Source organism: Pezoporus flaviventris, unplaced genomic scaffold (genome assembly GCF_033815535.1).
Source record: "Pezoporus flaviventris isolate CSIRO_AGI_PZ_B2104156 unplaced genomic scaffold, CSIRO_AGI_Pfla_v1 ptg000002l, whole genome shotgun sequence".
Classification (NCBI taxonomy): Eukaryota; Metazoa; Chordata; class Aves; order Psittaciformes; family Psittacidae; genus Pezoporus; species Pezoporus flaviventris.
In genome coordinates, this window is record NW_026892550.1 from 14,694,234 (window position 1) to 14,708,542 (window position 14,309).

The 14,309-nt window shown below is 41.2% G+C and overlaps 1 protein-coding gene across 9 annotated transcripts in view; it reads right to left on the reverse strand.

The window, feature by feature from the left end:
- KCNIP4 (potassium voltage-gated channel interacting protein 4) overlaps positions 1-14,309 on the reverse strand; it is a 438,015-nt gene that overhangs the window by 45,758 nt on the left and 377,948 nt on the right. For 6 of the 9 annotated variants that reach the window (XM_061470250.1, XM_061470212.1, XM_061470202.1 and 3 more), the window contains one exon: positions 4,082-4,206. In XM_061470250.1, the coding sequence (XP_061326234.1) occupies positions 4,082-4,206 (125 nt within the window). Of the gene's footprint in view, positions 1-4,081; positions 4,207-8,532; positions 8,635-14,309 lie in introns of all 9 variants that reach the window. The other 3 variants (XM_061470193.1, XM_061470184.1, XM_061470174.1) reach the window with 1 other exon arrangement.

The following is a 14,309-nucleotide window of genomic DNA, read 5'->3' on the forward strand; positions in this document are numbered from 1 at the left end:
GGATAGGTAGTGTGATGGGTGAACCTATCTTTGAGCTGTAACATTATCAGAGTTATTTTCTTACTGTCATTGTTGCCTCATTTGCTAACAGCAATAGGGAAGAAAGGTGGCTGAGAAATGTTCTCCCAATAAATGTCACAAATATGAAGCTGACAATTTAAAGCTACAGTATGTATCCAGGGACGTTTTTATGCATGCACAACTTCAATTTACACTTTCTCTGATATACGGCTGGGTAAGATAAATGTTTGTCAAAAATTCTTTCACTTTTCTGGGAAAGTATAGTAGTTTTCCAACACACAGTTCTATAGGTTTGTTATTTTTTATAAGCATAATCAACCAAAATGTAAAGATCATTAATATTTACATTTAGCACAGAAGCATCTTTTCTGCAGCAAATGCATTATCTAAGTATTCTTAAAATGGAAATGTGCCATAGCTCAGGGACATTTTTAAAACTGTGAGAGACCTATCAACGGACAGAAGAGAAAGACAGACCACATGTTGAGTGCATGCTTGATAGTCTGTACAATTTATTGTGAAGTACCACTTGTACTAGGCCTGCCACAGAGCTATTGGTTTGAAAGGTTAATGACTGAAGCAATCACAAGTTCAATTTACAAGAAATGGAGTAACAGGAAGCCAAATACAAAATGGAAAGGTCCTACTGTGATGGCAGCTGAGCAACAATTCATCAACAAGAGTGCAGGAAGATTGTAAAACTAGAGTGCTGGTGACGAACTTTTGAGACTGGGGAGGGCTTCAGACTTCTGTTAAACTCATTTTTCAAGGATAGTATAGAAATTTCAAAATGGCTAAATCACCGAATACAGGCATAAGTTCATGCTTTCTCTAGGTCATCTGAAAGTGCCTGTCCCACCTTCTGTTTTCTTTAGTGTATCTCCTGTATTTTAAATGTTGAGCTTGACTGCTACCTAAATAGCCACTGTCATGACAAGCATTTTAGTGCTATTTGGGCCTTTCCTGCAATTACACTCTACTCTTGCATCCTAGAGCATCAGGTATACTACAGTGTGATCTGAGACTTTGTAAGGCTTGCAGGCGTCTACATATACACAGAAATGCTTCTGAGACCCTGTGCGCCTTCTGCCTGAATTACATTTTCCTGGATTTGGCATGTAATTTGTCTACACTGGAAAATCAAATCCATGAAAATATCCTTAAAGGTTTACAAGGACAGCCAGTGACAGGACAAGGGGGAGTGGCTTTAAACTGACAAAGAGGAGATTTAGATTAGATGTTAGGAAGAAATTCTTCACTATGAGAGTGGTGAGACACTGGCGGAGGTTGTCCAGAGAAGCTGCAGCTGCCCCATCCCTGGAAGTGTTCAAGGCCAGGTTGGATAGGGCTTTGAGCAACCTGGTCTAGTGGAAGGTGTCCCTGCCCCTGGTAGGGGGGTTGGAACTAGATGATCTTGAAGGTCCCTTCCAACTCAAACCTTTCTGTGATTCTATGATTATATATGTTGATAAGATCAACCTGATCCTTCTCTTTTTGAGGCTGATCAGACCCATCTTTTAAACTTTCCTCACAGGAGAGGTGCTCCAGTCCCTTAGTCATCTTCGTGACCCTTCGCTGGACCCTCTCCAGTATACTGATGCCTCTGTTACTGGGAAGCCCAGAACTAGACACAGCACTCCAGGTGTGGCCCCACCAGTGCTGAGCAGAGGAGAAGAATCACCTCCCTACACCTGCTGGCAATATCTTTCCTAATGCAGCCCAGGATACCGTTTGCCTTCCTTGCCACAAAGGCACATTGTTGGCTCATCCTCAAAAAGCAAGGCTGCTTTCTAGCTCAGTGGTTACCAGCATATATTGGTGCATGAAACACACACATAAAACATACATGGGAGGAGATATTGGCAGGATAGCATTCAGCTGGATCTGAAAGAAGTGGAATGAGAAGGGAGGTGGCCTGTGGCAGGCAGAAGCAGGTGACTGATCACTGTCAGGGGAAGAAAGGAATTGTGACCTAGCACCAAATTTTGCAGTAGAAACCGATAAATATAAGAAACAAAACAAACATGAACTCAAGTGAAAGTTTTGAAATCCTTCATTTCTGAAGTCTCTTGGCTAAAGACTGTCTTTAAACAGATTTATAACAGTCGCTAGCCTTGGGCATGCTTTACAGCATTTTCGAAAGGAATTGATAACTTTGCAATTATATTAAAAAAAACCAAAACCCTGAAGACCATGCTTATTAATTTTATATAGTCAATGATATTTATACATGCATGTCTTGAATTATCATGTACTGATAAGGAAATGAAACACTGAATAAAGATGTATTACAAGTTATTACCATAGACGCTCTTTTGATGTAAGTAGAACTTACATCTTAGAACACAGAAGCATACAAACATCTGGATTCCTCTTTTCAAAAGTGATAAAAAGGTAATCAATTGAAATACTTCCTTATAACGTATTCTCTTTTTCCATACCTCATATTACACAGAGAATTATAAAGATCCTTCATTTCTGAGAGTCTAAAAATAATCATTCTTGGAGAAACAGAAAGAAGGCTTATTTTATCTACTATAGCTTGTACTTTTTTGCCTTAGATCTAGGGACATTAGTTAATGATTTGCAATGCCTAGGGAATACTGTCATTAGCAGGGGAATGTTCTCTGGTACCCTGAGGAAATGAAAGGCTTTTAAGAGCAATCACTGTTAATCACTAACACGCCAGCATTATATACCTTCTGGAACTGAGGATGATATATAGACAGGACACATTAAGTGACTCCATATTTTACTTGCATTGTAAGCTTCTGATAAAAATGTATTTTTAAAACATCCTTTTGCATGGCTTGCTTTCATTATAAAATACATGTTAACTAAGAATTCTGCAAGATTTACACTTGTCCTTGTACAAGCTATTGAAAATATTCCTTCTGATTCCACAGATGACCTTTATCGTCTTTTTAGCATTATTATACTTTGTTACACGATTTCATTTGAATAGTAAATGCCAAGGTCAAGAAGGCAACCCTTTTGTAAGGGTGAAAGAAAAACTAAATATAAAGGTGATAAATGCAATTAAATTCATCTTTGTCTTCAGCTCAGCAGAAGACTTAGCACCTTAGCACAGCTGCAGTATTCACAACTGAGTCCACAGATTACACACAAATTATTCACAAGTATTTCTATTATTCATTTTTTTAATATCAAGTATTTTCTATCCAATGTTACTTGCATGTAATATCCTACAGAATTGTTAATCACATGAAAGAGTAGAGGAAAACAGAGAGAAAAAAGCTTTTTTTAACAGGCTTTTTTTTTAACATATAGTATTAATAAAATCAGGGCACCTCTTAATTTTAGTATAGAGCCAGAATTTAATATTAATTACTAAAACCTTTTTGCGTGTTATTTCTCTGCTGTTCTACCCATGGATGCCTCACATATCAACAACAAACCCAGCACCAGAGGACAGCAAGTACATGCTGGAAAAGAAGACAGACTGTACCCATGTACTGAGGTCCTCAGTGGGGATCCCTGCCAACTAAAAATGTTTGGCCTGCCAATAGAATGCAGATATCATATATTGCTATGAATGACTCCTAGTAAAGGGATCAAACTAATTTACAGATTTAGATTACAGAACTAGAAAGGACTAAAGAAGTCACCTGCTGCTGTTCCCCTAACAAAAAAAAAAATCACTCTAGTGCAGTTTAAACCAATTACTTCTTGTGATAGCTACTGTGAACACAAAAATCAAAATCTTTCTTCTTTACCAAACAAATTCTTCAGGACTTACATTCTCTCCCATTATTGCATTTTTAGACAAACTACCTCAACACAATTTTTAATCTGTATTTGAACAAAGTCCTATTATACTAAATTATAATTATTTTCTTCTGGATACTTTTTTAATTTGTCTACACCTTTTGGTCATTAAACAGCTCAGGTGTTGCAGAGTGGTTGTTTCCTCACCTGACCCGACATGCAATATTTAGCTACTGATTCCATGAGCTTCAGTGTCAGTCATTCTCATATTGATGGAGATGCAGTGGCCTATCCAGTAAACAGATGGTAAATTAAAAAAGAAAGTGCTTACATTCTTGAAACCTCTATATAAGATCTGAAGTTCCTTCTTTGTGAATTTACTCTGTGCTTCCAGAAGTTCAAGAGCTTCAGGTCTATGTCGTACTGTGGCCATTTCCATTTCATCTTCTACAGTGTCTGCAGAATACAAGAGATGGAAAAGGAAAGCTCAACAAGAAATATAGGATACAGAACTATCTAATCCTTGCAGAGAAAAAAAAAGTTAAATGACATTCTCTTACAGAACATCTTTTGCAACTTTAAAGACAAATGACATGTTCATTTTAAACTCAGAGGGAAAGGGTACCTGATCTGCTTCTGTGGCTGCACGGAACAGGGAACAACAATGAAGATCCAGTGGTCTGGATATTATCACATCAGTACAAATAGCAATAAACCGAAAAGCCAACATTCTGCAAGGGCATGCATGACACATTCAGTATGGCTTTTCTGTTTCTATCACTCTCGGAGCAAAGAGAGCAATTTTATTAAACTTCAGTGACTCCAGGATACTAGAAATTTTTCCTTGGTTAGTTAATAGGTGTGAATTCACTTTATCAGACTTGGATTTTCAGTGTCCTCCTTTTACTGTGAAGTTGTGATTTGGAAAGCATGTGAGAATGATGCCGCACATTCAACAGTAGACCTTACTTTCAGAATGGTATAACAAAACCTTTCAGGCAAACATGATTATTTGTGGTGAGCAGCCTAAGTGGGGAACAAGATGACTTCACTGATCTCATCAATAGGTGAATAAAAATAGGTTATTCACATTCAAGTCTTATAGTTGAGTCCAGCCCTAAACAATGAGAGACAGCAATGCATTTTTTCCAGGTAGCGTTTTAAATGTGAAAGTTCAATACAATAGCTAAAGAAACTAATAGTATGATTTTTTTTTTCTATAGGGTGCCAACAGTATGCCTGATAAAAATATGAATGTGCATATCCATCTTAAGTACTCTCAGTATTATTGTGTAGTACTGCAGACTAATCAAATCACTGCCTTATTACGGTTTAAGAGTTATACTGACTATAGAAATGTAACTTGAGACAGCATGTTCAACTGTCACTGTGGGACTGCATTCTTAAAATAAATTTTATTCAGTTCAGTTTTCATAAGAGCACAATATTAGGATACTGCATTAAAACAGTACTATGCTTACATCTTCACGTATTTCTGTTGTGCTACAATGCAGTAATAATAACTTTCAGCTGCTTGGGAGAAATCTGGCATCAGAATATATAGTTCAGTTAAACAAAAAAAATTGAACACACTAAATAGAAATAATCATAATATATAAAGTATTTGGTTAAACCTTCATAAAACTGCATAGCCTTGGGTGGCATGATTTAGTGTGAGGTGTCCCTGCCCATGGCAGGGGGATTGGAACTAGATGATCTTAAGGTCCTTTCCAACCCTAACTATTCTATGATTCTATGATGCTATGAGCCAGGGTTTATTTTGCACAGTTCCTAAATCCTTTCCATCATGTTTTAAGGGATTAATCTTTTTATATTCCCTATACAGTCACTGAAGTATCTGTAGCAATGTCAGGCTGCAGATATGCAGCCGATTATTTTATTCGTCTTTTGTCAACTGCAAGTCAACACCAGGTGCTTATTCTAAATTCGCAAGAGAATCAATCTGAGAATAAACATACTTGAAGTCACTTATATTTTATATTCCAAGAGTTATATGGAATTTAAATGGACCACTGTTTAGATAGAAGGGGACTTAACTGGAAATGAGCTCCCTGAGCATCCATTCGTGAAACATCTGGCTACCTAGAGAGACATCTACAAGCTTTTCTAGAAGCAAAATGAATATGCATCATGGATGCGAGGCTAGAGATAAAGGCCAGACAATGTGATGCTGAGTACAGTGTTTGGCATTTCCTTAATAATAAACATTTTTATAGTGTTTTAATGATACGGTGATAATGTAGAAGACTGCAGTGTGGTGATGATGCTTTTCTGTAATTAAAAGGTTCACTATAACACTCTTTTCACACTCTATTTCTCTAGACTCTGACCGATATAATAAAAAAATAAAATCACCATAAACTTCCTTAAAATGTGCCAAGTATGCAGATTAAAATACTATAGCATTTATGAGTTGCAGGAGTTTAAGTTTTTTCTTCACACTTATGGCTACCATTATCCAGGCTGGGAAAAAAAAATGCAAAACTATACACATTGAAAATATACAGTGAAAATGTGTGAAAATATATCTACTTCCAAACATGAATGATTTCTACAGCATTAGCAAAAAAATAGTTATTTCAGTTCTGTAGTTTCTTCAGCCTAAGAAAGTTGAGGGTTCTTTATTTATTTTATAGAAGGCTAACATATGTAAACTGAAAACCAGAAACATGTTCATATTCACTCAATATATTGAACAAAATATTCTTACTGACTTCATTGATTAGTAGCTTTGTTCTAGCTAAATAGTAAGGACAGTTTTCAATGTATTTCCCACAGGAGCTATGCTTTGAACCTTTCATTATTCATTAAAGAACAAAATGAAAAAAAGCAATGCAAAAAGCACACATACGCTTCAAATAATGGCAGCTGGAGAGGCAAGTCCAAAGTCAGGCCTCAATTCATACCGTAAAAATTGTGCCCATGCATTTGCCTGCACAAAACCCAAATTATAGCTCCCGAATCTAATAACCGCATGCAAACATGCTTTTCCTTTCCAAAACCATTCTTGAGTCTAGTCCTATCTCTAGCACATGCCTTTAGCTAAAGAAGGATGGATTTAAGTTTAATTTTACTAAGCTAAACCACAGGTAACCTTTGTCTGCATATATTCATAGACATTAAGAGCAGAAGTGCAAATTCATGCTATTTATATTTCAACAAAGTACTAGTTTTAAAAATATTCCCCTTAAAATTTCTAAGGAATTCACATTAATGTGGTTGTTATTGTAGGTAGCGTTGGCTTCATTCCTAGTACATTATCATGTTGCTTATTTTATGTTAGCAGAAATCAAATATCACATGTCAAAGTGGTATAATAACAATGTGTCTACAATGATATTCTTATTTAATGTAATATTTTCACTTACTATAACATTCATACTTAACATAGCACTTCATTAATGACGAGTACATGGAAAAATGTCAAATTAATCTGGTTTTATGTTTTGGTTCTCCAATATGAAATATTTAATACAAGTTAATACAATAACCCTTATTACTCAAGTCAATTTTTGATTCTATGATGCCTTTTATAGTCTAAAACTATATTATTCAGGCCTTGTAGCTGAAAGCAACTTTTACATAATTAATTCCTACTGGGTGTCATGACAGTAATGGACCAGGTTAAGCTATCGCATTTTCAAATAAAACATCAGTTGAAGCACCGTGAAAAAAAATCACATCTTTAGTCCTTCTCATCTTTGAGACCTCAAACACTTAGAAAAGAAAGCAAGCACCACTGTCTTCTCTCTAGAGAAGCATGAAAGGCAGTGATGTGGGGCAGCAAAGTGAAAGCCTAGATCCATACCACTGAGGTCCAGACACTTAATAGGGTCCTGTGTTCATACCCAAGTTGCCTTGGGTTTTCAAGTATTCACTGGACGTGGGGAACTGCTTCTGGAAGTTTTTCTTTCACCTTTGATTGAGATGCTTTATCAGAAGAGGAACCACACATATAGGCACCACATATAGGAACCATAAGGACCACTGATCTTCTAATTTTAAGTGCTTAGATTAGTGCCTAGAATAAAGCCAAATTAAGCTAGACGAAATTGGGTACACAAGGATATTTTAAAATCATTTATAGTAGCCAATTTATAAAGGAAGACATTAGTTTTATTACTAAAATGAATCTCTAGGTTTATGCACCTTTGTACGGCTCACTTTCTCCTTCACTCCCCCTGTTTTTATCTGTTAGCTATCCTAGAGAAATGTTACTTCCTCACAGCATATCAAAACATCAAAGGTAGTGTCAGTGTGCTTTTCCTATATCTCCACATTCACATACTTTTTTTTCAATCTCACTATTTTTCTCTCAAATGCAGACTTTAAGTTGCATTCTCTAAATAGTTTAATTTAGTCAAAACCCGCTGAGACAAGTCTTTCCTCCCAGACTAGTACTGCTGATACTATCATGTGTATTGGATAGCAAGCATACACAGACACATGCACACACGTAAATGAAAAGATACCACTTTTCAAATACATTGAGAGCAGGTATTTAATTGAATCATTTCCAGAGCATACGTGCCAACCCAGCAGCTCCTACGCAGCGGACCCTGGCCTTGGTATACTGCCATAGTGCTCTGCATAGACAAATCTGTTACCAACCCACAAATCTGTTCATCACTTTATTTTAAACCGCAACAGAGCATACATTTATTTCAGCACGTATCTTGTCTCTCAAATTAGCAGTTAATGAAAGTATAACTTCTGATGCATGCAACCTAAAAAAAAAGTCAAATTAAAAATAAAACTTGCTTTGAGTAACAGGAGAGGTCGTTTTGGCAGCCGAGCAGGGCAAGAGCTTCATAAGTCGCTCTTTAATACTGCGTTTGGCACTGTTCTGAGCGTAGAGGAAACCTAAAAAATACATTATCAGGACTGTTAACACAGGCTTGAGAACAATTTCTGTACATGCTGCAGAGTTCATCATTATGCAGTATCCTGATGGGAAAAGGACAAATAGACTGCAGCCATCCTGAATTGCAAAAGGCAACCAGAATTTTTGAACAGGACAACAAAATTATATTGTCTTTGTATCCTTCCAATTAAGGGGATTTTTTTTTAATAAGTGTGCATCTCTTGTAAAGTTCTTATAACCCACTTCAAAACAGCTAACAGAGAAGTATCAGATTATGTATTTGAAACAACAGAAAGTAAGAGTGTTCATAAAAATTTTAAAGCTAAAATACTTCAAAGATGAGTTAAGTGTATTTGATTTTGAAGTTTAATATGGAAAACAAAACCAAATAAAATCCCCAAGATATCTTTTGTTGTCCTTTCTAGCAGTTTTCTAGTTCTACAGCTGAGTTTTCCCGTAGATGTCATTTGGCAACTGTAATAACCAACCTGGTACTTTTGCCTTTTCTGGATAATAAAATGTCAACCATGATGTGTAGTCAGTCTCCCTTTCCTTTAATATTTGCCATTCTACATATAAACAAAAGTATTATTTATACTTTCATCCTTAAATACTGACATGGCTGAACAGTTAATGTGCATCTACTGTAAAGCAGGTGAACAGAATTACCCTTACTTATTGTGAAGGAACTCATAAGAGTAACTGCCTGTAAGGCCTTGCTAACCATTTTATACAAAATTGGTGATATAAGCAAGCATCCACTGGATGGATATTTACTGCAAATGACAGATTTAACATCTGTAGAACAGATGAGTAAATTATTTTTGCTCCTGAGAAAGGTAGAGCTCAGTTTGGTTATTACGCGTCTCCCTCACTTTTCATATCGATTGCGTGTGCTCAAACGCAAAAGCTGTTCTGCCATGGCTCTTGCTACAGCAGCATGAGTGTAAAACAGATTGAGCAAGAAATCAACCACGTGACTGAAAGCTGCTGTTCTAGCAGCACAGTCACCAGGATAATCCTGAGTTATCCCCAGTATTGCAGTTGTGCTGAACACTGGTGTTAGCGACATGATGTAGAAGAGCTTCCTTCCTGCCAGCAAACCATCTTGAGAAAGTACATACTTGTATTTGGGAACAGAAGGAGAAAGTGAGAAAGCTTTAAGGTCCAGGAGCCTCAACTCAGAGCGACGAGAGCCACCGAGGGAGCCTCAAGTCCTCGACAGGGCCTGCCCAGGAGCCGGCAGCTCAGCTGACGAGAGCGAGCAGCTGACTCACATGGGACGGAGCCTGAAGAAGCGGCACCAGCGCTGATTGGTTAAAAACCTGCCCCAGGGAGCGCGGCGAGCAGAGCAGGTCGAGGCAGTTCGCGCGGCAGTTGGAGCGGGATGGTGAGCACTCATCTTATGATCAGGGCCCAGTCCGGGAGCTCTGCTCTGGCTGCCCCGGCGGTGGCCGCGTAGGCAACCAGACAGAGCCGATGAGAGGGGAGGCTGCAGTGCAGAGCTCAGGGTGTAGAGAGTGCCTGCACTGGTCTGGTGATGGGAGGGAGCGCAATGGGCAGGGCTGCACTCGGTGCTCCCTGGTGGAGGTCCTCCTGCAGAAGGGGCTGAGCTGCGGGATGCTGTCAATAGACTGCGAGATGTCAGGGAAGCTGAGAGGAAGCAGGAATGCTTGCTCCAGGCCCAAACTGTGCAGGGGCCTCGAGCTTCACCTCTAGCTCATGAAGGAAAGAAGGAGGCCGTTAACCTGGGAAACTGGAAATTAGTGACAAAAGCAACAAAAAAGGAGGAAAAGGACAACCAAAGCGAGGGGCTTCCCCCTAAATCCCCTGTCCCCACGCAGAACCGCTTTGCTGTCCTGCAGGGGGCTAATAAGGAAATGCACTCGAACCAGAAACAGCCGGCTGATGCCCTGGTAAAGATCTCTACTGGTGCTGGTAGGAAAAAGTGGCGGTCGTAGTACTAGGGGGCTCTACACTGAAAGGGACAGAAGCACTCATCTGTCGGCCTGACCCGGTCTCAAGGGAGGTGTGTTGCCTACCAGAGGCAGAGATCAGGGATGTGTCAGAGAGGCTGCCTGCTCTAGAACAACCCACGGACTATTACCCACTCCTGGTGATACATGTGGGTGCTAGGGATATAGATAGCAGTAGCCTGGGGAACATAAATAAGTACTACAGAGCCCTGGGGGAGGTGGTTAGGGGCTCTGGAGCTCAGATTGTCTTTTCATCCATTCTCCAGGATGAAGGGGAGGACTTTAAAAAAGCTAGAAGGATTGGCCAGGTTAATAAATGGTTAGAAGGGTGGTGTCATAGTCAGGGGTTTGGGTATCTAGAACACAGGACTCAATTTAGTAGGCCAGGTCTATTGAGGGCTGACAAGGGGAGGAGCGATTTTGGTAGGAGGCTTGCCAGAATGGTCAGGGATGCTTTAAACTAGATGTGCTGGGGGAGGGAGGAATCATTCCATTCCAACACACCCAGTCAGTTGCCAGCACCTATAATAAATGATCAGAGCAATGTAGAGATTTTCCGGCGGCTCCAGGCAATGAGCCGGCTTCATTTGGAGTTTGTCTCAGATGCCTCTATACAAATGCCGGTAGCATGGGGAACAAACAAGAGGAATTAGAGATGTGCACACATCTATGGGAGTGTGATACAGTAGACATCACAGAAACATGGTGGGATGGCTCCTATGACTGGAGTGTTGGAATGAAAGGTTACAGGCTCTTTAGAAAAGATAGGCCTGGCAGGCGGGGAGGGGGGGTTGCCCTTTATGTTAGGTATAGGCTGGAGAGTATGCAACTCTGTCTGGGGACAGGTGAGCAGACCACAGAGAGTTTGTGGGTCAGGGTTAAAGGGAGAACAGCGATGGGAGACATTACTATGGTATCTGTTAAAGACTGCCTGATCAAGGAGGACCTGCAGATGAAGCACTCTATAGACAGATAGGAAAAGCCTCACGCTCACAGGCCCTTGTCCTCATGGGGGATTTCAACAACCCTGGCATCTGTTGGAAGGATGGTACGTCCCAGCACAAGCAATCCAAGAGGTTCCTCAATTGTGTAGAAGACCACTTCCTTCTGCAAGTAATAGAGGAGCCGACAAGGAGAGGTGCCATGCTTGACCTCATTCTCACCAACAGGGAAGGGCTCGTTGGAAATGTGACGCTCCAGGGCAGCCTTGGATGCAGTGATCATGATATGCTCGAATCTGAGATCCTCAGGACAGTGAGAAGAGCGTGCAGCAAGCTCACTGCCCTGGACTTCAGAAGAGCAGACTTTGGCCTCTCCAGGAGCCTGCTTAGTAAGGTTCCATGGGATACAGCCCTAGAGGGCTGGGGGGCCCAAGACTGTTGGTTGATATTCATGGATCACCTGCTGCAAGCTCAGGAGTGTAGCATCCCAAGCAGAAGGAAGTGCAGCAGGAGGGCCAGGAGACCTCCTTGGATGGATAAGGAGCTCCTGAGGAAAATTCAAATGAAAAAAGAAGCTTATAATAAGTGGAAGCAAGGACAGGTGGCATGGGAAGAGTACAGGGATGTTGGCTGGCAAGCTAGGGACCAGGTTAGGAAAGCTAAGGCCCAGTTAGAACTAAACTTAGCTAGAGGTATTAAAGATAATAGGAAGGGATTCTACAGGTACATAGCAAATAAAAAACAGACTAGGGAGACTGTAGGCCCCCTCAGGAAGCTCTCAGGAGAACTGGCTGCACAGGATTTGAGAAGGCTAAGGTTCTGAATGACTTCTTTGCCTCGGTCTTCACTGGCAAAGGCTCTGACTGCGCCACCCAAGTCTTGGAAGGCAGATGCAGGGGCTGTGAGAATGTAGACCTTGGGCCCACTGTAGGAGAGGATCTGGTTCGAGACCATCTTAAAAATCTGAATGTGCACAAGTCCATGGGTTCTGATGAGATCCATCCTGAAGGAGCTGGCAAATGAAGTTGCGAAGCCACTGGCCATCATATTTGAGAAATCGTGGCAGTCAGGTGAAGTTCCCGATGACTGGAAAAAGGGAAATATAACCCCCATTTTCAAGAAAGGGAAAATGGATGACCTCGGGGAATTACACAGCAGTCAGTCTCACCTCTGTGCCTGGCAAAATCTTGGAGCAGATTCTCCTGGAAGGCATGCTAAGGCACATGAAAATCAGCAAGGTGCTTGGTGACAGCCAGCGTGGCTTCACTAAGGGGTAATCCTGCCTGACCAATTTGGTGGCCTTCTATGATGGGGCTACAGAACTGATGGACAGGGGTAGAGCAGTTGATGTCATCTACCTGGACTTGTGCAAAGCATTCGAGACTGTCCCACATGACATCCTTGTCTCTTAAATTGGAGCGACATCAATTTGATGGATGGACCACTTGGTGGACAGAGAACTGGCTGGATGGCTGTAGGCAAAGAGTTGTGGTCAGTGGCTCAATGTCCAGCTAGAGACCAGTAACATGTGGCGTCCCTCAGGGATCGGTGTTGGGACTGGTCTGGTTTAACATCTTCATCGCTGACATGGACAGTGGGATTTGAGTGCGCCCTCAGCAAGTTTGCCGATGACACCAAGCTTTGTGGTTCGGTTGCTACCCTGGAGGGAAGGAATGCCATCCAGAGGGACCTTGACACGCTTGTGAGGTGGGCTGATGCCAGCCTCATGAAGTTTAACCATGACAAGTGCAAGGTCCTACACCTGGGTTGGAGCAATCCCAGGCACAGCTGCAGGTTGGGCAGAGAAGAGATTCAGAGCAGCCGTGTGGAGAAGGACTTGGGGGTGTTGGTCATTGAGAAAATGAACATGAGCCGGCAATGTGCGCTCGCAGCCCAGAAAGCCAACCATATCCTGGGCTGCATCAAAAGGAGCGTGACCAGCAGGTCGAAGGAGGTGATCCTGCCCCTCTACTCTGCTCTTGTGAGACCTCACGTGGAGTATTGTGTGCAGTTCTGGTGTCCTTAACATAAAAAGGACATGGAACTTTTGGAACAAGTCCAGAGAAGGGCCGTGAGGATGATCAGGGGACTGGAGCTCCTCCTGTATGAAGACAGGCTGAGGATGTTGGGGCTGTTCAGCCTGGAGAAGAGAAGGCTGCGTGGAGACCTCATAGCAGCCTTCCAATGTCTGAAGGGGGCCTATTGGGATGCTGGGAATGGACTCTTCATTAGAGACTGTATTGTTAGGACAATGGGTAATGGGTTAAAACTTAAACAGGGGAAGTTTAGATTGGATATAAGGAGGAAGTTCTTTCCTGTTAAGGTGGTGAGGCACTGGAATGGGTTGCCCAGGGAGGTTGTGAATGCTCCATCTGTGGCAGTGTTCAAGACCAGGTTGGATGAGGCCTTGGGTCATATGATTTAGCATAAGGTGTCCCTGCCCACGGCAGGGGGGTTGGAACTAGATCATCTAAGGTCCTTTCCAACCCTAATGATTCTATGATTCTATGATTCTATATTAAACTTTGTAAATGAAAAAAAAAGAAAATTACTCAGTTTGCATATGAGTAAAACATGGGGGGAAATGAAATCAAAGAAATTTGGAAAGCTAGGGAAGACTTAACCACAGCCTTAAAAAATCGAGTCTTACCAGGCAAATTCCTCCCCTGGGAGAACAGGGGACTCCGGTGAATGGATGAAACAATCCAGTCTCAGCATAAGGTCAGATGGACCTAAATGGCCATCTCTGGAAATGTC